The sequence below is a fragment of the Phycodurus eques genome, chromosome 19 (assembly GCF_024500275.1).
Source record: "Phycodurus eques isolate BA_2022a chromosome 19, UOR_Pequ_1.1, whole genome shotgun sequence".
Lineage (NCBI taxonomy): Eukaryota > Metazoa > Chordata > Actinopteri > Syngnathiformes > Syngnathidae > Phycodurus > Phycodurus eques.
Genome location: NC_084543.1, coordinates 16,885,959 through 16,913,808, shown reverse-complemented (window position 1 = coordinate 16,913,808; position 27,850 = coordinate 16,885,959). Strand labels below are relative to the sequence as shown.

General features: G+C 43.0%; 1 protein-coding gene across 2 annotated transcripts; it reads right to left on the bottom strand.

Moving 5' to 3' along the window:
• Positions 1 to 435: 435 nt before the first annotated feature.
• On the bottom strand, positions 436 to 24,413 carry adgra1a (adhesion G protein-coupled receptor A1a). Of its 2 annotated transcripts, XM_061706805.1 has the most exons (7): positions 24,208 to 24,413; positions 17,486 to 17,613; positions 17,281 to 17,404; positions 14,459 to 14,610; positions 7,669 to 7,764; positions 7,542 to 7,587; positions 436 to 7,163 (listed from the first exon to the last, which is right to left on the bottom strand). In XM_061706805.1, the coding sequence occupies exons 1-7, from the start codon at positions 24,208 to 24,210 to the stop codon at positions 6,168 to 6,170; spliced, it is 1,545 nt and encodes a 514-aa protein (XP_061562789.1). In that variant the 5' UTR covers positions 24,211 to 24,413; the 3' UTR covers positions 436 to 6,167. The 2 variants fall into 2 exon arrangements, with proteins under 2 accessions (XP_061562789.1, XP_061562788.1); XM_061706804.1 differs by having other exon boundaries at positions 436 to 7,587.
• Positions 24,414 to 27,850: the final 3,437 nt, after the last annotated feature.

The following is a 27,850-nucleotide window of genomic DNA, read 5'->3' as shown; positions in this document are numbered from 1 at the left end:
CCTGGAATGTTCTCAAATACATTTCGCCACAAAAATAAATTAAAAAAAATAATTCCCTTTGGGAAAGTTTTGTTGATTGTACACTGTTTTTGCATTCCATGTAATATGATTTTAATAGTTTTTTTGGGGTTTGTCGTAATAATTCCACAATTGCACTATAAAGCTATCGTGTTCAATGTGACAATGTTTGAAATTAAGTATTTTCACTGCTGTATCATTGGATGAGACACAGCAACATATAAACACTGTACACTGTGCATATTTACAAGGCTGGTAAATGTGTCTCTCCTGTGTGTTGTGAGGCTTGTGTGAGGATTGTTGTGTCTGTACTTGTAGTACCAGAATGTGTCTGTTTCTATGAAAGAACGGCCAAAAACATTGCTTAGTTCACAACAGACCTGAATGAAAGACAGAACAATGAGGATTACTGTGTATTACAATACATTTTATTTTGAGTGCGACAAAAGAGAGAAGAAAATTACAATGTGTCACATCAAAATGTTTCATGACAACATTTTTCAAGTCATCCCTCGGTGAAAGTAAAGCTGTTCAAGGAACACTGAGTTATTTAATGTCATAACAGCACTGTAAACTAAAAAACTTATCTTCAGCAGACTGAGGGTAAGTTATATGACTCAGTATGATCTTCCACAAACTAGGGCAAAACAACATGTGTTCATGACTTCTCTTCCACAAACCAAGCCATTACAATTTGTGTTAAACCACTTGGTCACACATCGCATAAATCTGACCTGCCCCGAAAATGTAATTTAACATACAATTTCTATGCAGGGTGGCACGGTGGACGACTGGTTAGCACATCTACCTTACAGTTCTGAGGACCCGGGTTCAAATCCGTCCTCGCCTGTGTGGACTTTGCATGTTCTGCGTGGGTTTTCTGCGGGTACTCCCTCCACGTTTCCCTCCACATCCCAAAAACATGCATAGTAAGTAAACTGAAGAATCTAAATGGGCCGTAAGGTGTGAATGTGAGTGCGAATGGTTGTTTGTTTATATGTGCCCTGGGATTGGCTGGCAACCAGTTCAGGGTGTACCCCGCCTCTCGCTGGAAGCTAGCTGAACGAAAATGAACGAATGAATGAATTTCTGTGCAGATTCTAGGTCATCCGGTCTGCAAAGGTTGAATTGAGGCACCTGGACCTGCACTGAAAAAAAATGTTGTGTGTGGTGGGATGTCGTCCATTAAAATTGGGGAGACTGGTTGGGGTGAGGTGAGACGGTCACTGGTCAATGTAAAGGAAATGGGATTTCCAAACAGAAAAGACAAATGAAAGCAATCCTTAACACCTAAACAGAAAAACCAAGGCTACAGTGGGCTAAAGAAAAGCAATCACGAACTGTGGATGACTGGATGAAAGTGATATTCAGTGATGAATTGCGAATCTGCATTGGGCAAGGGAATGATGCTGGAACCTTTTGGTTGGTGCCGTTCCAATGAGATTTATAAAGATTGACTACCTGAAGCAAACTTTCCACAGTCATTGATGATATGGGGCTGCATGTCAGGTTAAAGAACAGGGGAGATGGCAGTCATCTTCAATAAATGCACAAGTTTACATAGAGATTTTGGATTGAAAGGATGTTTGGCGGTTAGTGGGAGACCACTTGTGCAATTTTTTTTTTATTATTCTGATGTTTAGTGAAAATGCAGCCGGACAGAAAAGGGTTTTAGGGGACAGAATGAGGGACAGAGTGGACAAGGGGACGAGGGCTGAAAACCACAGCAGCACAATAGTGAGACAGTCTAGATATTTGAACACAAGTAACATTACAAGAGTTATTTGTAGAATGTGGGTGGGGGGGACACCCGGTGAGGATATGCAATAACTAACCAAGAGAACCAGATAAGAGAGGACGGAAAAGGGCAGGACAGGATGTGGGAAAATGAGCAAGGCAGTGCTACTGTCGAGTGGTGCGGTGCGCTTCTTTTTTAGTTTAATTTAACACCTGTAAGAACCTTTGAGTTGATATGCTAGTATAACCTGTTGTTATTAGTATTTCCTGCACAAGTAATTAAAGTCTATAGTGTTTATATTGAACTTATTAGTGAATGAACACCATATCACATGCATGTTAGTCAACTGATGTATGGAGTTGCTGAGTCAGCACTTCAAGGAAAGGTGAACCCCCTTTAAACAAGGGGGGGGGGGGGGGTCAGCGAGCCCTTCTCCCACAGGGGACCCAACCAGGGGGACCGGTAGCGTCCACCCAGGACCCAGGGAGGTCCTAAGCCCGACTGAAGCGCCCCGACCAGTCCCAAGGGGAATGGCACAGGCACCGAACCCCCCACGACACACACACACACACACACACACACACACACACACACACACACACCGCTCGATGGCTGATGAAATTATTCAATACGGTGAAAACAGCATTAATAGAGAGAGGTGTAAAAACAAAAGGTGCTGGGCATGGCTCGAAGAAAAAGGTGGAGACGGAAAGCGATTTGGAAGTTCGTGCGACAAATTGAAGGAGCCTGGTTAGCGTCTGTAGCGTCTGCTCAAGCTGTAACGGCAACAGCGAAAAAGGAAGTGCTTCCTCGCCACGAAACTGACCCCAGCCACAAAGCTTCGGTTCGTGCTTTCACTCTTACACGTCCATTAGCGGGACGTACATCTACATCTGCCACAGCGGCTTCCGATGGTTATCTCTTCATTAAATGGTTATTTATCTGTTCATTAAGTAGTTATTTATGTTAATACATTGGTTATCCATTCATAAGTTGATTATATGTATATCATTATTTAAATAATATCATTATTTATGTCATGCTGTAATGTTGGTTTGAGCTGACAAGAGAATACTTTTGAAGATACTCAGTATACAGTATATACAATAAATTAACAAGTCATTTAAAGAGACACATTGCTCCATCTTGTGATCGGATCAGTGACCGGTTATCGTTTTTTTTTGGGTTTTTTTTTTTATCTCGCTGATCGGTGATCGGCCCAAACATCCTGATCGTGTAAAGCCTACTGTACACACTTGACTTATTTTGTAGTATGGAATGTTAGAAAGCCCTGTGATTGGCTGGCGACCAGTTCAGGGCGTACCCCGCCTCTCGCCCAAAGATAGCTGGGATTGGCTCCAGCACGCCCGTGACTCTCGTGAGGATAAGCAGTACAGATAATGGATGAAGGTTAGAAAAGGCTTGATCAAGTGATATTACTCAGAGAACAACAATCAACAGTAGGTAGGAGAAAAACTGACCCATTTATTATTAACCAATGGTTTACAAAAAGTAACTTTAAAAATAGGAATGTACGACAATCGAATAAGCTAAATGAAAATTCTATTAGAAAATCCTGAAAATAACAAAAAACAATAAAATATATATCTAAATTGCAACATAACCACTGCTTAACTTAAACATAAGCATATTCTACAATTGAATAGATTAAATACAAAATAAATTAGAAAAGCATGAAAAATAACCTCAATATAAAATAAATACAAAGTATACTTTTAAAGTACCAAACAACAATTCAAGCTCAATTCAGTATATGGTGGGAACAGAATTTGCTTCTCCACATGTGCGGCAATGCATCTGTGGTATTGTATTATTCGCTGTTCCTGTTGTGCACCTCTTGACCTCTGAAGGGCAGTGTGGTGCACGCAATGAGATATACATTTGCAGTAACACATAAAGTAGAAGAAGTAATGATTGAATATTGTTATAACTTATTTTTTACAGTTAGAAGAATATATGCCTGAGGGTATTGTTACAACCCCAATTCCAATGAAGTTGGAACGTTGTGTTAAACATAAATAAAAACAGAATACAATGATTTGCAAATCATGTTCGACCTATATTTAATTGAATACACGACAAAAACAAGATATTTAATGTTCAAACTGATTAACTTTATTGTTTTCAGGAAATAATCCTTTAGAATTTTGTGGCTGCAACACATTCCAAAAAAGCTGGGACAGGGTCATGTTTACCACTGTGTTACATCACCTTTTATTTGAACAATATTCAATTAACGTTTGGGAACTGAGGCACTAATTGTTGAAGCTTTGAAGGTGGAATTCTTTCCTATTCTTGCTTGATGTACAGCTTCAGCTGTTCAACAGTCCGGGGTATCCGTTGTCGTATTTTACGCTTCATCATGCGCCACGCGTTTTTAATCGGAGACAGGTCTGGACTGCAGGCAGACTAGTCTAGTACCCGCACTCTTTTACTACGAAGCCACACTGTTGTAACACGTGCAGAATGTAGTTTGGCATTGTTTTGCTGAAATAAGCAGGGGTGTCCATGAAAAAGACGTTGCTTGGATGGCAGCATATGTTTCTCCAAAACCTGTATGTACCTTTCAGCATTAATGGTGCCTTCACAGATGCGTAAGTTACCCATGCACAGCCCCATACCATCACAGATGCTGGCTTTTGAACTTTGCGTCCATAACAGTTCGGATGGTTCTTTTGCTTTTTGGCCCGGAGGACACGACGTCCACAATTTCCAAAAACAATTTGAAATGTGGACTCGTCAGACCACAGAACACTTTTCCACTTTGCGTCAGTCCATCTTAGATGAGCTTGGGCCCAGAGAGGCCGGCTGCGTTTCTGGGTGTTTTGCTTTGCAGAGTAGAGTTTCAAGTTGGACTTGTGGATGTAACGCCGAACTGTATTTACTGACATTGGTTTTCTGAAGTGTTCCTGAGCCCGTGTGGTGATATCCTTTATACATTGATGTCGGTTTTTGATGCAGTTCCGCCTGAGGGTTCCAAGGTCACGGGCATTCAATGTTGGTTTTCGGCCTTGCCGCTTACGTGCAGTGCTTTCTCCAGATTCTCTGGACCTTTTGATAATATTAAGGACCGTAGATGATGATACCCCTAAATTCCTTGCAATTGTACGTTGAGGAACATTGTCCTTAAACTGTGCGACTGCTTTCTCATGCACTTGTTCACAAAGAGGTGAACCTCAGCCCATCTTTGCTTGTGAATGACTGTGCAATTCAGGGAAGCTCCTTTTATACCCAATCATGGCACCCACCTGTTCCCAATTAGCCTGTTCACCTGTGGGATGTTCCAAACAGGTGTTGGATAAGCATTCATCAACTTTCTCAAGTCTTTTTTGCCACCTGTCCCAGCTTTTTTTGGAGCGTGTTGCAGCCATAAAATTCTACAGGGTTATTTCCTAAAAACAATCAAGTTCATCAGGTTGAACAGTGCATATCTTGTCTTTGTAGTGTATTCAATTAAATATAGGTTGAACATGATTTGCTAATCATTGTATTCTGTTTTTATTTACGTTTAACGCTATCCCAACTTCATTGGAATTGGGGTTGTATGTTTTGTTTGTGTTCATCCAGCGTTTGTGTACCAATATTCATTATTTTGAGAGCTATAAGTGCCGCGAGTTCGATGCTAATTTCCATTACCTATTCAATGGTGTTTTCATTCATTTTGTGTTAGCTTTGAGCTAGCCATTTTTGTGAACAAAAACAAAGACAGACAAAGTCTGTGATGTATTTGAACGTTCGGCAGCTGTAATTCTTTTGTTATGCATTTAGTTTTACAGTGAGTGGAGTGTCAATAAACGACTTTAAGCAAGCAACATTCATTCTTTCACCCTGTTACTATGTTAGTACCTTAGCAATCTGTTGTTGTGATCGCATGGGATCTGCATGCCATCCGGGCACTGCACTGCTTGTTAAGAGTGGTCAAATTTGAGCTTTTAGATCCAGTCCGATCCGATCCGATACACTATTTTGTGCTGACATCGGAGCGATATGCGATCTCAAAGATCAGATCGGGACACCCCTAGTAGTAACAGAAAAAAAAAGCCCTGTTTTTTTCCAGTAGTGTGTGCTACTTGAGGATGACATACAACAAGAACAAAAAAGGACTTCTTAAATCCGTACTTGATGATGAAATGCATATTTAACAATGTTTACTGTTGTTATTACTGCTGCTGAGTCACTCTTTACAACTTGAAGCAGAAACAAGCAGAAACATGACTGAATTAATCTCTCTGTAAAGTACATAGTTTTTCATAAAAGATTGTTTTTATGTTTTTTATAAAAGTTTTTTGATGACTCACCTCAATACAAATGTGTAGTTAAAAGACAAAGCCAAGGGCAATCAGAGTTTACAGGACTCTTGAAAGGTATCGCAGGTGAAATAATTAGAACACTATACAGTGGTTTCATTCTTCCAAGGTCCAGTCCGTATGTTCCCTGTTGTGTCTGACACAAACAGACTATCTTCCTGCAGGCTACGGTTTCGGCCAAAAGTTACTCGTCGGTTAATTGTAGCATGTTGTCGAGGCAAAGTATTTCTTGGAAATAATTTTGGCTCCATCTCTGCACATCGTGTTTCCTTGTCCTTTTCTGGTATCTCTGACATGTAGCTGGATGTATCTAGCTCTTGCGGATACAGAAGATTGCAGGCATCTGGCTTTTCAGGGCAGCTTGTGGTGGAAAAATGGTCTGCTGAACTGTACAAGTTCCACTGGCAGGTATTTACCCTATGGGAAGGCAGAATGAGGCTGTGACTAAAAGTGAGCGAGTTGTGTATGTTGTGGCAAGACGGCTGGACGTGACAGGATCCTCGCTGCTGATCCAAGTGAGGGCTCGAGCAGGAGATTTGCAGGTCTGGGTGTGGGCTGTTGGACACTGGTGAGCTCTCAAGGTAGTGTGCAGCGTGAGGGACTTCAAGTTGGGAGCTATTCACACTCCCATCCGTACTGTTTGATGCCATGTGAGAGCGGTAGTCACGGAGACATGGGCGTGGGTGATTGAAAGAGCATGACTTGGTTCTGTCAAAACGGCAACTCGGTAGTGGCAATGAAGTACGAGGAAGTTCATCAGATAGGGCCAGAGAACGTGGTGAGGGCGCTGACTCACTCAAGGGGGAGACAGGTGTAGTTACAGTTTCCGCCACACAGCAAGAAGTGACGTGACTGGGAGAGAGATTTTGAGAAGGGGATGCATTTTTATAGGTCAAGCTTTGCACAACTTGCGGTGAGAGCAGCAACTCCTTGCCCGAGCATATGGAGTTGAGGTGGCACCGAGGCTGATGAAGCTCCTGCCTGTGGCTTTGTCTGTTCCCATCTCCATCATCAGTTTTGGATTTGGCTGTGCAACAAGCCCACCAGTGGTGCCAAACATCATCACGCTTGGCACAATGCTGGATGAGAAGAAAGAGTCCAAGAGTAACACAGAATGCACCATAGAGACAGCTGAATATCATATCCAGAAAATGTCCAAGAGATACTGCCAATGCTCCCAATGCCCATGTTGACAGAAACAGAAAGAGGGTGAACACTGTGGTCCAAAGCTGTGATTTAAATGACTGCTCATTGGAAAGCTCGGATACACCAGTAATAAACGCTGCACAATCCCCAGCAGATCCAGAATCCCCCCCAATGTCAGGGCGGTCTGTGGATGATAACTGCTGCTGCTCCTCACTCAGAACTCGGAGCTCGTACTTCCTCTCAGGATGTCGTTTAAGATGGATATAAGTGCACAAGAAGTACACAAACGTAACTAAGACCAAAAGACTCACAGGGGCATAGAATCCTCCCAGGCTTGGTTCCCATGCCATCCAGCAACTGGAAAAGACAACCAGGTACAAAAACATTGAGTGCTTTGTCATTGAATTAAGATAGAACTCCCTTGAAATCAGTACTTACTACAGTGCATCATCCCTGCTCCCATAGTTTTCCATTCCAAAGGCTGCAGTAATTCCAACAATTATGAGAGGAATACCATTGCTTACGATATAAAATCTACAAAAAAAAGGTACAAACATTAGAAATGCAGGAAACTCATTTCATGCCCTTCTATTTATGTTGTGAATTTATGTCAATAACTGTGCCACTCTCTGAGCCCTTAATCGACCAGCGGGGACGAAGTTTTCTGAATCTGAAACACCAAAATATTTAAACGCTTCTTACATTTAAACAATGATTCCGATCCCTGATACTATTGCCCAGTTTTTAGGAAAGGTTATCTTTTTGAGCATTCAAAAGGATCCTACCTGTAATTCTAGCATAATCTACTCTCAGTGCATTCCATGCAAATCTAATTTCACTTAGGATGGATATGCCTGTATTGCAAAATGCTATGTATATTCTATAAAAGTTAAAAATCTAAAAACACATGTTAATGTTTTTTAAAATGTTTACATGTTGTGATTTTCAGCTTGTCCCATAGCGAGTCACTTGCATAATTTGTTTGGCACAGTTTTTAGGTTGGATGCCCATCCTGACACAACCCACCCATTTATCTGAGCTTCATAAATATGTCCCTCCATCCATCCATCCATTTTCTGTACCGCTTATCCTCACTAGGGTCGCGGGTATGGTGGAGCCTATTCCAGCTATCTTCAGGTGAGAGGCAGGGGTACACCCTGAACTGGTTGCCAGCCAGTCGCAGGGCACATATAAACAAACAACCATTCGCACTCACATTCACACTGATGGGCAATTTGGAGTCTTCAATCAACCTACCACGCATGTTTTGGGGAGAAAACCCAAAGAAAACCCACGCAGGCACAGGGAGAACATGCAAACTCCACACAGGAGAGGGCGGGATTTGAACCCCGGTCCACAGAACTGAGAGGTAGATGTGCTAACCAGTCGTTCACCGTACCACCCTAAATATGTACATCTGTTAGTATCATTATAGTTAGGGATGTAACAATATTCGATACTGCAAAATTAAAAGTGCCCTGATATCGTCGTGTTCTTGTCTCCGTATAAAATAATGAGCCGTTGTGTTTAAAATTGAGTTTTGAGCCAGCTACGTATATTCAGCAAAGCCGCTTAGCCAGGCTGCTACACCTAGGTTACAGCGCTCTACTTCCCCATTACGAGTATAAACGCACCCGTCGCAATCGATTGGGCGAGAGGCAGCTTGTTCGCGCTGGCCTCCGTTCCAGCAAACGCTGACCGACGGGCCGGGATCGTCTGCTAGTGGACCTCCACTTCGTGAAGCCACATCCCGGGAAGCCCCACGAGCCGGCCCTCGATGGGGCGCCGCCGCCCCTCCGCCTTGAAAAGATGATCCGCTGAATTATTTAAGTACATTGTAACAGTAGCACTCGTTAGGTGTACTAGTGAGTGTTGAGTTAACAAGTTAACAGTTAAAAAGTCGTGGGTGAAAGAACATCACACGGAGAGAGAATAACGATTCCGACTCCCTTTTACAACATATCCCTCTGCCATTCCATTATAGTAGTCCCAAAAATCAGAATCAGACTCAGAATCATCTTTATTTGCCAAGTATGTCCAAAACACACAAGGAATTTGTCTCCGGTAGTTGGAGCCGCTCTAGTACAACAGACAGTCAATTTACAGAACAATTTGGAGACATAAAGACATTGACAAAAAACAATTGTGCAAAAAGATGCAGAGTCCTCTAGCACTTAGAGCAGTTCGAAAGACCAATATTGCAATAGTCCGGTGCAATGACCATTGTGCAAAGGGCGCTGAGACTTCAAGGAGTGTATGCGGTTTAAAGTGATGAGTAGTGCGATCATCTGGGACAATGTTGGTTGTGCAAATGTTACAGATACTCCTCAATCAGTGTGCAAATGGAGCAGATGCTACTCTGGCATGAGTGGCCAGTATATAGAAATAGTGCAGCATGGCGAGACAACTACAGTGAGTGCACGAGTAATACGTAATTGGCCCCACAGAAATGTGACAACGAACTCAAGTCAAAAAATGTCCAGCTTGTTGTAATGGAATTATAGGTTAGGTGTTTAAGAAGTTGAAGAAGTTGATCGCGAGAGGGAAGAAGCTGTTGGAATGTCTACTATTTCTAGTTTGCGTTGATCGGTAGCGCCTACCTGAGGGAAGGAGCTGGAAGAGCCGGTGACCGGGGTGCAGACGGTCCGAGAGGATTTTGCACGCCCTTGTCTTAGTTCTGGCAGCACCTCAATGGTGGGTAGGGGGGTACCGACAATCCTTTCAGCAGTTTTGATTGTCCGTTGCAGTCGGAGTTTGTCCTTTTTTGTAGCAGCACCAAACCAGACTGTGATGGAAGAACACAGGACTGATTCGATGACCGCTGTGTAGAACCGTCTCAGCAGCTCCGGTGGCAGGCCGTGCTTTCTCAGAAGCCGCAGGAAGTACATCCTCTGCTGGGCCTTTTTGAGGACGGAGTTGATGTTGGTCGCCCACTTCAGGTCCTGAGAGATTGTAATTCCCAGGAACTTGAAGGTCTCGACGGTTGACACAAGGCAGCTGGACAACGTGAGGGGCAGCTGTGGCGAAGGATGCCTCCTGAAGTCCACGATCATCTCTACCGTCTCGAGCGTGTTCAGCTCCAGGTTGTGTCGACCGCACCGCAGCTCCAGCCGCTCCGCTTCCTGTCGATATGCAGACTCGTCACCATCCTTGATGAGGCCGATGACAGTGGTGTCATCTGCAAACTTCAGGAGCTTGACAGTCGGGTTCGCTGAGGTGCAGTTGTTCGTGTAGAGAGAGAAGAGCAGTGGAGAGAGGACACAACCTTGGGGCGCCCCAGTGATGATGCTGCGTGTGGATGAGGTGGCCTCCCCCAGCCTGACCTGCTGTGTCCTGCCTGTCAGAAAGCTGTAAATCCACTGGCAGATGGCAGGTGAGACGCTGAGCTGGAGAAGCTTGGTTGAAAGGAGTTCAGGGATGATGGTGTTGAACGCTGAGCTGAAGTCCACGAACAGGATCCTCGCGTAGGTCCCTGCACTGTCGAGGTGTTCTAGGATGAAGTGCAGTCCCATGTTGACTGCATCATCCGCAGACCTGTTCGCTTGGTAGGCAAACTGCAGGGGGTCCAGCAGGGGACCTGTGACACTCTTGAGGTGGACCAGCACGAGACGTTCAAAGGACTTCATGACCACAGATGTCAAAGCGACAGGCCTGTAGTCATTCAGACCAGAGATTGCAGGTTTCTTGGGGACTGGAATGATGGTGGAGCGTTTGAAACAGGATGGAACTTCGCACATTTCCAAAGATCTGTTGAAGATCTGAGTGAAGACTGGAGCGAGCTGGTCCGCGCAGACTTTGAGGCAGGATGGGGACACATGGTCCGGTCCTGCCGCTTTGTTAATCTTCTGTTGTTTGAAGATGCGTCTCACATCCTGTTCATGGATGGTTAACGCAGAAGTCAGAGGTGTGTTTGTGGTCGCGGGTGCGGCCGGGTGGGTGTGTGGAGTGAAACTGTCCTTTTCAAATCTGCAATAGAAGGTATTCAAGTCGTTGGCTAGTGTGCTATTGTTCTCAGCTTGGGGGGATCGTCGCTTGTAATTAGTCAGCGATTGGAATGCACGCCAGACTGATTTTGAGTCGTTCGCGCTAAACTGTTTTCCCTACTTTGCTGCATAGATCCTCTTTGCAATGTTAATTTCTTTGGTCAGCTGGTTTCTAGCTCAATTATACAGGGCCCTGTCCCCGCTCTGATATGCATCTTCCTTAGCTTGGCGAAGCTGCTTAAGTTTAGCAGTGAACCACGGCTTGTTGTTGTTGAATGTCCGAAATGATTTTGTTGGTACACAAACCTCTTCACAGAAACTGATATAGGATGTGACAGTGTCCGTATATTCATCCAGGCTGCCAGGCTGAATTTTCAAAGACACTCCAGTCTGTGCAGTCTAAACAGCTTTGAAGTTCCATCTTTGCTTCATTGGTCCACTTTTTGACTGTTTTCACTGTAGGCTTCGCACATTTAAGTTCTTGCTTGTACGTCGGTATTAAGTGAATTAAGCAGTGATCAGACGAGCCCAGGGCTTCACGAGGTATAGCACGGTATGCGTTTTTTACCGTAGTGTAGCAGTGGTCTAAAGTATTATTGATGAAATGATAAAATAGGTCCACTCCATACAGATACAGATCTTAATGCAAAAATAAATCTGACATACTCTTCAAATGAAATCTCCTCATTATAAAGGAAAACACAGGCTCCACAAAAACATAAATCATCCTACAATATCACAAAGCGGAAGAAAGTAAGGATTTGCCGCTATCAAGAAATGAATTTAAAAGTGGGTTATTTCGGCTCAGATGCAGCCAAGCCTCTCTCTCTCTCTCTCTCTCCTGCTATTTCTGTCTCCACCATTGTTCCACCCACGGCGCCATCTGATTGGTTAAGCAGCCACAGCAAGAATAAGGGGAGGGCTCATCTGCAGCGAAATAGTGAAGGGCACAGCAGTTCTTTTGAGTGTACTTAATCATTCGAATCAGTTCATTAAAAAGATGCGTTCACCGAATCGTTCAGTTCTTTTTCACAAATTAATTCAAGTGCTTCGTCATTCATTTAATGATCCACCCATGAGGTTCACGTTCACTCAACACATTCACCGAAGGACTATGCGTTGTTGTTGCCATGTATTGTAAACTAGGAAAGGTGGGGAGATTATTGAAAAAAAAACCGCTGCATCGATCCGCCTGTCGATCTCTCGTTCCATTCTTCCCTCACTCGTGAACAAGACCCCAAGATACTTGAACTCCTCCACTTGGGGCAGGATCTCATCCCCGACCTGGAGAGGGCCACTCTTTTCCGACTGAGGACCATGGTCTCAGATTTGGAGGTGCTGATTATCATCCCAGCCACTTCACACTTGGCTGCGAACCGCTCCAGTGAGAGTTGCAGATCACGGCTTGCCAACCGAACCACCTCATCTGCAAAAAGCAGAGATTCAATACAGAGGCCACCAAACCGGACCCCCGCTATACCTCCGCTGCGCCTAGAAATTCTGTACATTATAGTTATGAACAGAATCGTGACAAAGGGCAGCCTTGGTGGAGTCCAACCCTCACCGGAAACAAGTCCGACTTACTGCCGACAATGCGGACCAAACTCTGACACCGGTCGTACATGGACCGAACAGCCCGTATCAGGAGATTCGGTATCCCATACTCCCGAAGCACCCCCCACAGGACTCCCAGCGGGACATGGTCGAACGCCTTCTCCATTTCCACAAAACACATGTAGACTGGTTGGGCGAACTCCCATGCACCCTCGAGTTCCACGGCCAGGACGAAAACCACACTGCTCCTCCTGAATCTGAGATTCGACTTCATGGTCCACTCGGACTCGATGTCCCCCGCCTCCCCCGGAACATGAGCAAAGTTCTGTCCCAGGTGGGAGTTGAAACTCCTTCTGACAGGGGATTCTGCCAGACGTTCCCAGCAGTCGACGGCCCAAACGTATTGTGAGGTGGGGGAAGATGCCGGTCCAACCTGGCAGGCCCAAACGTAAAAACATTTATTATTAATTTACATTTATTTTAAATACGTGTGCTTGTTTTCATGCGGTTGACTGACTCAACATGAGCCTTTAGTTTGAAGAAATGGCTGCTAGTGAAAGCTATCCCCACGAGGACATCAGGACATGCGGTTAAAATCACTCATGAGTACGTTCACGGCGTAGTACGCCGTACCTGGCGCAAATGAATCACTCATCGTACTAGTACATCGCTTCTTAGCGGATCACAAACAAAGAAGTTCCACGAACGAATCACTCAGTTCACTTAAGTCCCTCCCCCATGAACGAATCACTCTTCAGTCCCTGCTATTGCACGGTAAAATATAAAAATTTAATAATGAAATTAACTTTAGTCTACTCAAATGCTGTAACAAATTAAGCATGCTGATATGAGCATATGTCAGCATGTGGCCCACCTTTAACACTTTTTTCAAACCCAGATGAATGGGCCTAAGTCTAAAAGCGCAGTCTGGCAGTATTTCAATCAGCTATCAACACCAGGGAAGGCTGTGTGCAAAACATGCAATGATGAAGTCAGCATGGAAGCAACAATAGCAAGGTATTTGTATTTTGTTTGGTTAAATAAACATGCTTAAGGCATTTAAACGAAGTTAAGTGTTTGTATTATTCAAAGTTTTTATGCCAATTTTTACACTTTTACTGCAAATGAATATCGGCTCCAAATATCGGTTATCGGCCTTCTTAACTACTAATAATCGGTATCGGTCCTGAAAAACCCATATCGGTCGATCTCTAATTCCTATGCCTTCAATAGTGTTCCTGTGTTTATGGATGTTTTTTTTTTGGTGCACTGTAATGTGATTTGAAGATGTCTTTTTCGCAAAAACATGTGGAAAACAGACACACACAGAGAAACTACTACAGCCTGTTGAGAAGGACTTGGCCAGCAAGAAAAACAGAGGTTTTGCGGTTCTCCTTTCGCTGCTTTGCCCCACCTGTACCATGAACCTTCCTGCAATACCATAAGCTTTCCCATATTACAATATTTATCATACCGTGAGATGAATACCGTGATAAAACTGAACCGTGAGATATCGATATAGTTACATCCCAAATTATAATCTCTTATTTTGAAGTTAGAATTTACCCCAAAAAATATTTTGCCCAATAGTTGTAAAGTATCATTACAATGTCTTATTTATAGGTTAAAATGTACACAAAATTGACAACATGGTCCAATAGTTGTAGAGTGGTGTGGTCAGTTAGGTTTACCTGAGAATGGTTGTTTTGCTTTCAGCCAGGACAGGACTGTTTGAGCCAGGGGCTTTAAGTGGGTCTTTGGACACATTGTTACAGATGTTTCTGGCGGTAAATGTCAGCCAAAACATGGTAGACAAGGAAGCATACTGGAGGATAATGCCAACCTAACAGAGATAAAGAAGTGAACAGAGCAATAATATTCTCTTTAAATTATAGTCAGTTTAGCTTTAGAACATATTTTATAACCAAAAAAAAGGGTAATGAACACATATGGCATATCAGTATAGACACTAATTTAAAAGATCATAGAATAAAGAGAATCCACTGAAACACCTGATTTGGTTGACTCTGGATTCTCAGTCAAGCAAGCCATTAAAAAGTAAATTTTCTACAGTATGATGATTTGAATCCTGTGCCCTCAGTGCTTGCAGGGAGTGGCATCTGCGATGTAATGACTACTCTACTTACCATTCAGCTATTACATTTATTCGCCGATTCATTGTGGTTAGAAAAGACTGCAACTACAGAACAGTATTGAGGAAAATATAAAAAATAACCATTGTCAGATGTGGCTTTTTTCTGAGTCACTGATGTATGGTGAGAGCTATGTCTCAAAAGTATATATATATATATATATATATATATACACATACATACATACAAATCAAGGAATTGCAGTTGCAAAAATTTATAATAATGCTTCAAAGAATCAATCAATTTAAAAAATATTAAAATGTTTACTGGCGGCACGGCGACCGACTGGTTAGAGCGTCTGCCTCACAGTTCTGAGGACCGGGGTTTAATCCCCTGCCCCGCCTGTGTGGAGTTTGCATGTTCTCCCCGTGCTTGTGGGTTTTCGCCGGGCACTCCGGTTTCCCCCTCCCACATCCCAAAAACATGCATGGTAGGTTAATTTGACAACTCTAAATTGCCCGTAGGTGTGACTGTGAGTGCGAATGGTTGTCTGTTTGTATGTGCCTTGCGATGGGCTGGCAACCAGTTCAGGGTGTACCACGCCTCCTGCCCAATGATAGCTGGGATAGGGTCCAGCACATGGATGGATGGATTAAAATGTTTACTTAGCGGTGACATCCAACAATGCTGGATCTTGGGGATTGATGATCATGCATCTCAAATGGCTACCCTTGAAAGAAAGATGTGTTTTTGGGGTGCGAAGATTTTCCACCCGACTCAGCAGAAAGCTCCACTCCCATCACCCAGAGTTCACTGTTTCAACCCTGGCTCTCCAGTAACAGCCCCAGAAGAGTCGATGCAGTGAGGACGAGCCAAGCTAACTCCCGAGCGACGAAAACATTTTCAAAATGTACTCTGCATGTACAGTGCCCTGGAGAGGCATTACCTTGTCCAGTTCTCAGAGGTGCCAGCAAGACCAGGCTAATAAGCCCGTAGAGGCTCAAACTTTTTTGATGAGAATCCTTGCTGACCGGAGTATGCTGCTCAGACTCTACCAGGTACAAGTGATGATTGACTCAGGTGCATATGATAAGTGTGCATATGATAACTTCATTAATGTGGACCAATTAACCTACCATGCATGTTTTTGGGATGTGGGAGGAAACCGGAGTACCCGGAAGAAAACGCAAACGCCACACAGGCCAAGCCGGATTTGAACCCGGGTCCTCAGAACTGTGAGGCAGATGTGCTAACCAGTCGTGCACTGTGCCGCCATATATACATATATACACATATATACATATATACATATATACACATATATACATATATATATATATACAGATATATATATATATATATATATATATATATATATATATATATATATATATATATATATGCACAGTGGGGATGGAAAGTATTCAGACCCCCTTAAATTTTTCACTTTGCTATATTGCAGCCATTTGCTAAAATCATTTCAATTCATTTTGTCCCTCAATGTGCACACTGCACACAGCACCCCGTATTGACAGAAAGAAAAAAAAAAAACCGGAATTGTTGAACATTTTGCAGATGTATTGAAAAAGAAAAACTGAAATATCACACAGCCATAAGTAGTCAGGCCCTTTGCTCAGTATTTAGTAGGAGCACCCTTTTGAGCTAATACAGCCATGAGTCTTTTTGGGAATGATGCAAGTTTAGTCTAGTCTAGGACGGGTTCTCAGTGACTCTCATTTGCTCTGACATGCACTGTGAGCTTTAACGTCGTATATAGACAGGTGTGTGGCTTTCCTAATCAAGTCCAATCAGTATAATCAAACCAAGCTGGACTCCAATGAAGGTGCAGAACCATCTCAAGGGTGATCAGAAGAAATGGACAGCACCCGAGTCACATATGTGAGTGTCACAGCAAATGTCTGAATACTTACGGCTGTGTGATATTTCAGTTTTTCTTTTTTAATAAATCTGCAGAAAATTCAACAATTCTGGTTTTTTTTCTGTCAATGTGGGGTGCTGTGTCTACATTGAGGGGGGGAAAAAAAATGAAAAATGTTTTTAGCAAATAGCTGCAACATAGCAAAGAGTGAGAAATGTAAGGGAGTCTGAATACTTTCCGTACCCACTGTGTGTGGTGGAAACCGCAATGTTCTGTCTATTCTGAGTTCGTCTGATGAATTGCCAAGGAGATCGAAGCAGGCGTGCCACAAATTGAAAACTATTTTCTGGGGCCCCCGTCAGTCATGAGCCTTTAGACTGCATCACCCGTTTTCATGTTTTCTCATTATAGACATTTGCACTGCAACATTTTGTTGCCAATGTTGCGATCTGAGGCACAGTTACAAATAGACAACATTTGCTATTAAACACTGCTGATCTCTGTTTATGATACAATGAGAAAGCAGGGGAAACCAACTTACAATTCGACACAAAAAAGGAACGTTGATCTGATTAATGCCTCCAGCAAAAACACCAAATGTCAGTCCAGTGTGAAACAAAAAGTTGAGGAGTGTGTGCCATCCATTTCTGCTGATGCGGATCACACTGGAAGAAAAAAAAAAAAAAAGAAGTGGAAATTGAATAATCATGATTAATAATAATTTGAATGAATGACTTGATGATCACCTGTAATGGACTATATATGTCATGATGGAGACCAGCAGACACAGCAGCATGACAGCCGTGCAGGCATACACCACTGGATGCAGGTAATCCCCAGGATACGGTGGGAAGGACAGCACTCTCTTCAGATCCTGTAGTTAGATGTATTAAATATCTGAGCATTACATATACAAACTGGTCAGACACACGTCCCACACACTGCATGTATCTTTCAATCCATTTTCTATACTGCTTAACCTGTTCAGGGTAATGGAGAGCTGGAACCTATCCCATCTGACTTTGAGCGAAAGGCAGATTACAACCTTGGACTTGGTCGCCAGTAGGTGACATCAAGTGGAGAAAAAAGACTTGATTCATTCAGAGACCCTGTTCACGAATCGAAGCAATTCTTTCCCATTACAGTGACTGTAAAATAGAATGAATCTGTTTCACCCCAGGAACAAGTTGCCTTTGCGTGCAGCCGGCGCAGATGCTCTGGTGGCAGGGAGGGGCAGCTGGTGGGGTCAGAACCACAACACTTCCCTGGGGTTCTAATAGCACAATATTTTTTTTACTTTCTTGGGAGCCATACCAAGGGTTAATTCAGAGCAAAAAAACCCAAAAAGATACACATCCAGCTCAAACGACATTCACGCTGTGTGGGAGTAAGCACAACTGAGCAATCATCGTGGATGTTGTTACTGTTATGCGAACTGAAGCATATTTGTCTAAAAATGTTGTTCCTAAACTGTTTTGGTAACGGGGGCTTTCGTGAACTGAAGTTCCACGGTACGTCTTATTAAATTTTGCCAAGAACTAACACTTATATTGCAGTCCCCTGTCAAGGTTTTAACATTCAACACTTGCAAAATCATTATACAGTGCCGTAAAAAAAGTATTTGCCCCCTTCTCAAATTCTTTTTTGACTACGCCATCTAATGGCGTCAAAGTTTGATGATCATGTCAAGGATTGGCCATGAAAAAGTGGGTGTGAGAGCCTGTTAATTGCTACTTGCAGCTTCAATGGACGAGTTCAAACGCAAAAGCCATCAAACGCCATTTAAAAAAATAAAAAATACAGCCACACTAACTAGCAGACTTCCTATCAAGGTGTCGTTCAATGGTGCATTTCCTAACTTTGCAAAACCAATCAATTGCTATGTAAAACTGGTCAAAAATAAAGGTTTAACTGCGGAAACCACCAAGTGGGATACGAACTTTCCTGCAGCTACCGTCATCTCATTTAAGCCAATCACGAGCCCATATTTACGCCATCTCAAACGTCACATACTTCCTCAAACATATCAGCGCCTCTTGTTTCTCATTAACTCGCTGCTGTTTTAGCTATAAGTGCTTGAAATTGAGTGTAAAATATGATAATTGCATGAATTGTTCAAGAGAGATGTAATGAAACTCATCTGAATAGTGATGCATCAGCCTGTAATGCTCCCGTCGCAAAGCTCCCGTTGTCACTTCAAACAGCAGGGTTTTGTGTTTTGTGTTCCTCGCTCTCTCATCGATGAACAACTTCACACAAGACTAGACTGTGCAACAAGAAGGAATAAAATGTTGGACCTCTTGTAAGCCAAATGTCAATGTGAAGTGAGAGTTAGATATTTTGGCAGACTGGGGTGGTGGTTCCCCTTCTTAAAAAAGGGGACCGGAGGGTGTGTTCCAACTACAGAGAGGTCACACTCTTCAATCCCCCTGGTAAGGTCTATTTAGGGGTGCTGGACAGGAGGGTCCATCGGGAAGTCGAATCTCAGATTCAGGAGGAGCAGTGTGGTTTTCCTCCTGGCCGTGGAACAGTGGACAAGCGCTACACCCTTGGCAGGGTCCTCGAGGGTGCATGGGAGTTTGCCCAACCAGTCTACATGCGTTTTGTAGACCTGGTCGAGAGGACACCACCTACACTCAGGGGCCCAAAGTTTTACGCCAGCCCCATCAAACGGCCTCCATCCATCCATCTACTTATCCGGGTCAGTTGCAGCAGCAGCTTAAGCCTGGAGGCCCAGACTTCCATCTCCCAGCCACCTCATCCATCTCTTCAAGGGGGATCCCAAGGCTTTCTCAGGCCAACTGGGAGACGGCAGCCTTGGGGGTATCCCATCCTCAGTGGAAATGAATCAGTCTTACTGCTCTGCAAGCTCTGACACCAGTCATATAAGAGCCGAACAGCCCGTATCCAAAGTACCCACCACAGAACTCCCCGAGGGAACATGGTCGAAAGCAGACTGGTTGGGGGAACTCCCATGCACTCTGGTGCTGGTTCACTGTTCCACGGCCGGGATGAAAAGCCCCACTGCTCCTCCCGGATCTGAGATTTTACTTCCTGACGGACCCTCCTCTCCAGAACCCCTGAATAGAACTTACCAGGGAGGCCAAACAGCCCGACCTGCCCCAATCAGGAGACCACCGCCAATCCCCCCCACCTCCCTCCATTCGCCAATGGGGCCTACCATGGGAGCAAGCACCCACCCCTGCGGAAGGGCAACAGCAGACAACCGACAAGCCAGTGGCCCACACCAGCCGGACAAGAGGACGGCCACCTGAGAGGGGGGCTGCAATGGGCCCAGGAGTCATGCCATGAGCCTTGTCACTACCCACCGCCCCGATTACTATGATCACTAGGTACCCTGGCAATCATCCCTGTGTTCGTGAGGCTCTCAGTGTTGCACATCTTCGGTTCAGTTCGCATTGCTTGCTATTTTGACTATAATGTGGCAAAAATAACTCACATAAGGACAAATGCTTGTCAAAGAAACCTCAGTGAGCAAATTCAACTCACACATTTGGTATATTATCTAGTTGCTTAGTAATGCAGTGAACATGACCAGCATGCCATTGGTAAACACACAAACCACAATGTGTGTTTCATGGAATAAATTCACAAATACCAACCTAGCCCGACGTAGACAATATCTAATGCACACACTCATAACAATATGGAACTAGTTGGGCTAACACGATGGAACAAATGCAAGTAAAGAGCAACGTTATGCTTGCTTTTCTACAACCTGTAGTTAAAAAGAGCACCGCAATGAATTCTGGGAACCATTAGCAAGCACCATGATGCTTTGCGCTGCCCACAATGCCGAGACCGTCACGATGAGGCACAATGCCTCATGGCTTAGCCAGAAACCAGCCCATCTTTCGCACGTCCACATGGGTTAACTTTCACGTCACTGAAGCAGAGCACACCCGCCTTGTAAAGGCATGTGCTTGTGTAGAATGTGTGAACGGTGACCCCCAGTGGACAAATACATAAGTGCACCTCTCTAAATGATCACATATTAACATTGAACTGCATATATGAAACTTATAGTAAGCAGTATATAATGAGTCGATACTTCATGAATTTCATCCATTGTAGTGGGTTTTGGTACGTAACCAGATTACAGTATCTGTTCATCTGCATAACACTGTGTTGAAAACCTGCAACAGCACACCCAAAAACTACTCTGTAAGAGGAGCACCAATTGCCACAGTGCACTGAAATGATCAAGAAGCAAGGAACTGCAGAGTCGAAAGGAGCTTTGTCATGAGGTGACATCACCAAGTCATGCCTTAGGCAAAAACAAAATAAACTATTTTGTTCGTTTGGCAGAGACAATCCTCTGTACGCCCGGTCAGGAGATCAGTTTCCACATTTGCATGGATGCGTAATCAAGTTTGCACCTATTTTTTGCACGCGGAAACTCTTATTAAATCAGCCCCATTGTCTTTTTCCTCTCGCTGGAACCGACTTCTGCGTGTGCCTAATTCAAGCTGAAGATGTACGTAACAAAAGACATTGCAAGCTATCTATATTTACAACATGGTCAACTCGCAGAAGTGGGTAGTAAAGTGCTACATTGCCTCCGTTGCATTTACTCAAGTCACATTTTCCATAAACTGTACTTGTCAGAGTACTTTAAATGCACCGTACGTTTTACTTTTACTTGAGCATTTATGTGAAGAAGGATCGATACTTTTACTCCGTTACAATGATGGACATGCTGTTCGCCACTTTTATTTATTCATCCTTGCCTGTGCGCGTCTATTTTTAGACGCCACCTTCGACTTCCGCATAGGGCGCCCGTCGCGCCAATCAAACGGGATCGCTGTCATTTGACTAGATAGCTGGGATAGGCTCCAGCAGCCCGCGACCCTAGTGAGGATAAGCGGTAAAAGAAAATGGATGGATGGATGATCATGCTCTCATTTAAAAAAATGTAAATGAGAAATCTGAAGCTACTCACAAGTTACTCTTGAGTACTTCTTTTCATGGAGTACTTTGTTACTCAAGTAAATATTTGGATGACTTACTTTTTACTTTTACTTGAGTCATCTTATTCTAAAATAACAGTACCCACCTCTGTCAACTCGTTTCCTCATGTATTTTAGAGACACTGTCCGTGTCTTCCTCCTCTCGGCTCTCTCTGGGACATCATGTGCCCTCATAACACTTCACTGAGCAAGCCATCTATTAGGCAAAGCATGACTGATTAAATCCTTTGCAGAGCCTATAAAAAAGATACTAAACATTACACACCGCTGCCACGTTGTGTCACAATTACACTATTTTGCAACGAGGCTTCTTTTGTTATTGCATGTGGACCTTAACACTGGTTTACAATGGTAAGAAAGATGCATAAGATACACATGCAAAGAAACTAAATCTAATTCTGCATTTATGTGGTTAAAGGCAATAACATATTGTTCAAAAGATATTATTGTGTGAATGCAGAGTGACACACATCGATTATGTATATGCAGCGACAAAACTATTCATCAAAATTGCTGTGAAACAAGCATGATTAGGTTTTTTTCTGCATGATGATTTAAGGTGCGCTAATGCCAATGTTATTCTACATTTATTACCGGAGGTGTCAAAACCAAAGCCGCCTTTCCGAACACTACTGTTATGTTGTGGGTCAAATTTACGCATTTTAAACTTTAGAAAAATATATATTTAAAATGCAAAAAGAAATAGGTCAACTTTGTTCGTGTCTTCATTTCATGAAATACATTTTTTATTGTATGTTTTATTTATTTCCATTCATCCATTTTCTGAGCCGCTTCTCCTCACTTGGGTCGCGGGCGTGCAGGAGCCCATCTCAGCTATCATCGGACAGGAAGCTGGGGCACACCCTGAACTGGTTGCCAGCCAATCACAGGGCACATACAAACAAACAACCATTCGCACTCACATTCACACCTACGGGCAATTTAGAGTTGTCAAATAACCTTTTTTTGGGGATTTGGGAGGAAACCGGAGTACCCGGGACGGCAGGCACGGGGAGAACATGCAAACTCCACATAGGCGGGGGCGGGGATTGAACCCCGGTCCTCAGAACTGCGAGGCTGAAGCTCTAACCAGTCGACCACCGTGCCGCCGGAAAGGGCACCCATTGCCAAAATTATTCATACGATTAAGAAAAAAACAGTAGTATATATTTAACTTATGTATTTACAGTATTTCTGTTAACACAATCAAATAAGTCAATAATACAACTATTAATAATGAAGGTGACTATTAACAAACATCTGTTTTTTGCAATATATAAAAACAGACCAAGATAAATCATTTTATCACTTTTTTTCTAAATTAGTTAACCTATAACCTGTACAACTCAATTATATATAAATATATATATATATATATATATATATATAAAAGTGATGGGGAAAATTAAAAACTGAGATAACGTGGTTGCACAAGTGCACACACCCTCTTATAAATGGGGATGTGCCTGCTTTCAGAATTAAGTAATCAAACACATTCAATGGGGATCAGCACACACCTGCCACTATTTAAAGTGCCCCTGATTAAACCCAAATAATTTAAGACGGAGGCATATGTATAATTCTCACAAAGACTCAAACAAATGCCGCTCAAATATCAAAACAGCTTTGGTGTAATTGATGACAGAGAGGGCAATTTTTTAAAAAAAAAAAATAGTACTGTATAAAGAAAAAAAGGGATGCAGCAAAAAGGGTCATTTTTTTTTTCAACCAGGACAAAAGGACAAGTGCTTGAGCACCATTTGGGGGTCTATGTGTGCACGTGCCAGATTTTTAGTGTAACCAAAAAAAAAAAAAAAAAATACAACTAAGAGTTAATATACTGTAAGTTGTGATCTAATTAACCGACACCAGTATCACGGAAGACCTTAATTTTAATTTCCTCAGCAGCATTGAAAAGGACTCCTTTTTGTAAAAACAATACGTCAGCACACTGAACCCTCGCCGTTGTGTTCGTTTCTAACCAACAATGTTCACGGATCGATGTGACCCGCTCTGTTAAATGTTCAAAAAGATAATAAAACAAGACAAATTCTGTTGAACCATCTGTTTAAAATACAGGTTATCACACAGTTTAATTTGAATGGATAATTTACAATTGATAACAGGACGGTGCAGCTCGTTTTTCTACCTGGATGTGTGTATTTTTCAACTAATCCATATCACGCTATGTATCGCATGAACAAGGCACAGCCACTAACATTTAATAGAAACTACTTTACAATGACAATTCAAATAGAAATCCTTCGTAGCTCGGAATATTTCTTCCATGATGTTGTCTCCGTAGCTGCCATTGACAAACAAGCCTCAACATAAGGACTCATCATGCTGTGCTTCACCCACAGCAGTTACTTTCTCGATGTACTGGAGTTAAACCGAAGTCAAGAAAGACGCTCGTGTCGTCGGGAAAGCGGTGACTGACTGATGCTAATAACGCTCCCTTTCCAAGCAACACTTACCATTTGCCGATCGGGAGCCACACTTGTGAAACTGTTGTCTGCGCCGCCTGCGACTTTGGGGTCCCCGCACAAAAGACCGAGCCTTCAAAAAACAAGATGATTCCAAATCTGTAAATCTATATACGCTGTTTTTGCATTGAGTTGAGTGAGGGCGTTTGAATCACAGCGGTGGTCATCCTCCGACAGGGCGAAGTGCGCCTCCATCCGCGCCGCCTCAACTGGCGAACGCTGCGACTCCTATCCAGTGACGTCACACAATGGGCCGAACCTGGACCTAGGACCAGGTGGCGGGGTCAGCTGCACTTTGGGGAGCGGCGGACCGTGGACTGTCTATACTGTGCTTATGCTCATTTGGACTCTATATTTATAAAATTTGGACTTTATATATATTTTTTTGGGGGGGGCGGGGGGGGTCCTTATTTTACATCTGCTGTTAGTCCGCTCCATTTTCCGTACCACTTATCCTGCTGGTGCCTATCCCAGCTAACTCGGTTACACCCTGAACCGGTCGCCAGCCAATCGCAGGGCACATAAACAAACAACCATTCGCACTCACATTCACACGCCTACGGCCAATTTAGAGTCTTTAATCAATCTACCATGCATGTTTTTGGGATGTGGGAGGGAAGCCGGAGTGCCCGGAGAAAAACCACGCAGGCACGGGGAGAACATGCAAACTCCACACAGGCCAGTGCGGAGTTACCAGTAGTATTTATGTTAAGAAGAAAAAGTACTTTTACTCCGTTACAATAACTACACGCCGCTCGCTACTTTCATTTATCAGTAATTGAGTGCGCGATCTTCCACATTCTGGCGCCTTTGCTCCAATCCACCGCGATTACCACAGTGATGTTTGACCAAGTTCACCAATCAAACGACACAAGAATGTTCGCCCACCAAGTCTTCTATTGGGCTTCGCGGGCCAACCAAAGTGAGTCGTGACAGTCCATACTACGAAAAACAAGTTTTAACATGCAGCGTAGTTATGTTCTGTAAACTTAGTTTGTTTCAGCCCACTTCTCACTTGAGAAAACACCTTGCGGTGAGTTGCAGATGCTTTTGATGTTGTTTTGGCTGTGCATATGGCAACATTAGCCTATTTTAGGGTCGCAAGTAACTGTTAAACATGCATCTTCTGGGGTATGCACTGTTCTCTCTCTCTCTTTCTCTGACACACACCCTCGATCAATAAGTCTGGCCAGCAAACAGCTTCTTCATTCAGTCATTTTAGCGGAGAAAGCAAAATATGTTTCTGTAAGGCCCTATGCATGCGTTGTTGTTTTTTTCAACTTGAAAATTTAAATGGTGGCAGGTGCGTGTGTGGACACCCATTGAACAGGAGTTCGAACGTGATCTGTTACTTCTGAACACAGCCTTGTGCCAGTTATAAGACAGCATGAATCCTTGTGCAACCAGATTTATTTTATTTAAACTTTATTTAACCAGGTAAAAGACCGAGCCAAGATGGCAGCAAGTTGAACGTAAAGTGCAAGTCAATCGCATTCAAGTTTATTTGAATTGTTTATTTTCACCTATCCTCTTAAAAAGATACAAAAATAAATCAGTTGAGTTGTAAAAAATTATAGGTCACATTAATGGTGGAAAGTTTTTAAATTATTTATCTTGGTCAAAATTCTTTTACAACACAAAAACCTGGCATTGGAACAGGGGTGTGTATACTTTTATATCCACTGCAGTCTTGTTCCTGTGTTTGTAATCTGTCTGGTGAGCCTACAGTACTGTGCTGTTTAACAAGTAGAAACAATATAGTATAAGACCATTTCTTGGAGCTGAATTTGCCTTAACTTATTATTTTACAAAGATTTTGTTTTAAAAAGATTTTATTTATTATGTTTTAGATTAAGTTGTTCAGTAACATCTAAATTTGCGTGTTCGTATTTTATTTTGTTTTACTTTATTTGATGTTGATACTCTGATTTAAAAAAATAAATCAGTACTTGAGTCGTTTTTTTCACTGCGTACTTTCTTACTCTTACTCTCTAAAGTATTTCCTTTTTTTTTCAGTTAAGATGGTGGTTAAAGGTCACACTTTTGGTGGAAAAAGTTTTTAAATTAGTTATTTTGGTCTCATTTTTTAATTCATAGAAAGCTGGCATCCGAACAGAGAGCGTGTAGTGTCGACTTTTTATGTCCACTATTAGTGTAGAGAATGGATGGATGGATGGATGGATGGATGTTGTACAATATAGTACAATATCGCACAATATATGTATTGTACACTAGATGGCGCCGTTCATCTTCCAATCCCTTCTATCTGCACGACAGACGCTGCTCTGACTTGACCTCAATAATGTGGGATGCTTGCTTGTTTGTCTGTCCGACATTCATAAGTACAAATACAACATATTTATTGATATGACAAAAAGAACCAGTCAAACCTCTATTTGTCTTGGTCGTGTGGGCACTTAAAATGCCCCCCAAAAAAACGTTTTGTTTTGTTTGTCTTTTTTTTTTTGGGTGTTGTGCATGTATGGGCATTTATATGTGGCGAGCGCGTCCGGCCGTTTCTGTTGTTGTTGGGTGGGAGTTCCCAGCTATACAGCTTAGGGCTTATTCCCAACCAGTGTGCCGTGGCATATTAGTGTCCCATGAGCGATCTCCAGGTGTGCCGTGGGAAATGATCAAATTTGACTTAACTGCTCAAAAAAGTATTCATTTACATGAAATAATGTATCTTTGTTCCTCTAGTTATGCCAGTGAGGCATAGTGACAGACAGAACAAATAAATGCTCTTCTATTAGATGGCAGGAAGTACATACAGTAATTACTGTGTCTCTACTTTTTGTTCCATTTTTGTTGGTTGGTGTGCCGTGAGATTTTCCCATTTCAAAATATGTGCCTTCGCTCCATAAAGGTTGGAAATCACTGGCGGAGAGGAAGCACCACAGGATGTGTCATAGTCTGTGCCCTGCAGTTCCACTTTTGGAGCTCGGGTGGCGCCTTGCGCCTCGCCCTTCCCTCCCTCTCCTCTCCCCAGTAATCAGCACCACCTTGGCCGCGCACCTGTTATCAACCAGCACTCATCGCTGCCTAGATATAAGCCTGCCAGAGCCAGGGAATCAGCGCCAGAGTATTGACGTTCATCTGTGGTACACAGGCCGACGTTCATGACTCCTTGTAAGTTACCTCGACCATTCGCAACCGTACCCTTGGATATAACGCTTGATATGTGCTTTTCCGCATTCTTCCAGGGTTACAAAAACTAAATTAAACAAATTAAATGGATGTATGCTTCATGCTTAATGGATGTATCTTACCCATGACCCATTTCATATACAAATTGCTGTAAAAGTCAGCCCATAACCAGATATTGTTTATACTCACAGTCCAGTTTCCTGTTACTGCGATGTCTATTTTATCAAAACAAAAAGATTTAAATTGAAATTTTAGGTGGTCCATCTGACCATTGTTTGTTTCTTTGGTACACCAAAAATGTTCATGGGTCAAGTGTTACCCAGTAAAAAAAACATGTCATCATGTTTTTTTCTTTATGGAAACGGGAGTTTATTAAGCTCTTGGAGCGTGAGTGTGACAGCTGGGAATCCCACTTTACTATCATGTCACATGGTACATGCACTCGATCCCCCTGATCCTTCCCCTCATCCCGTTCTGTCACTAATGC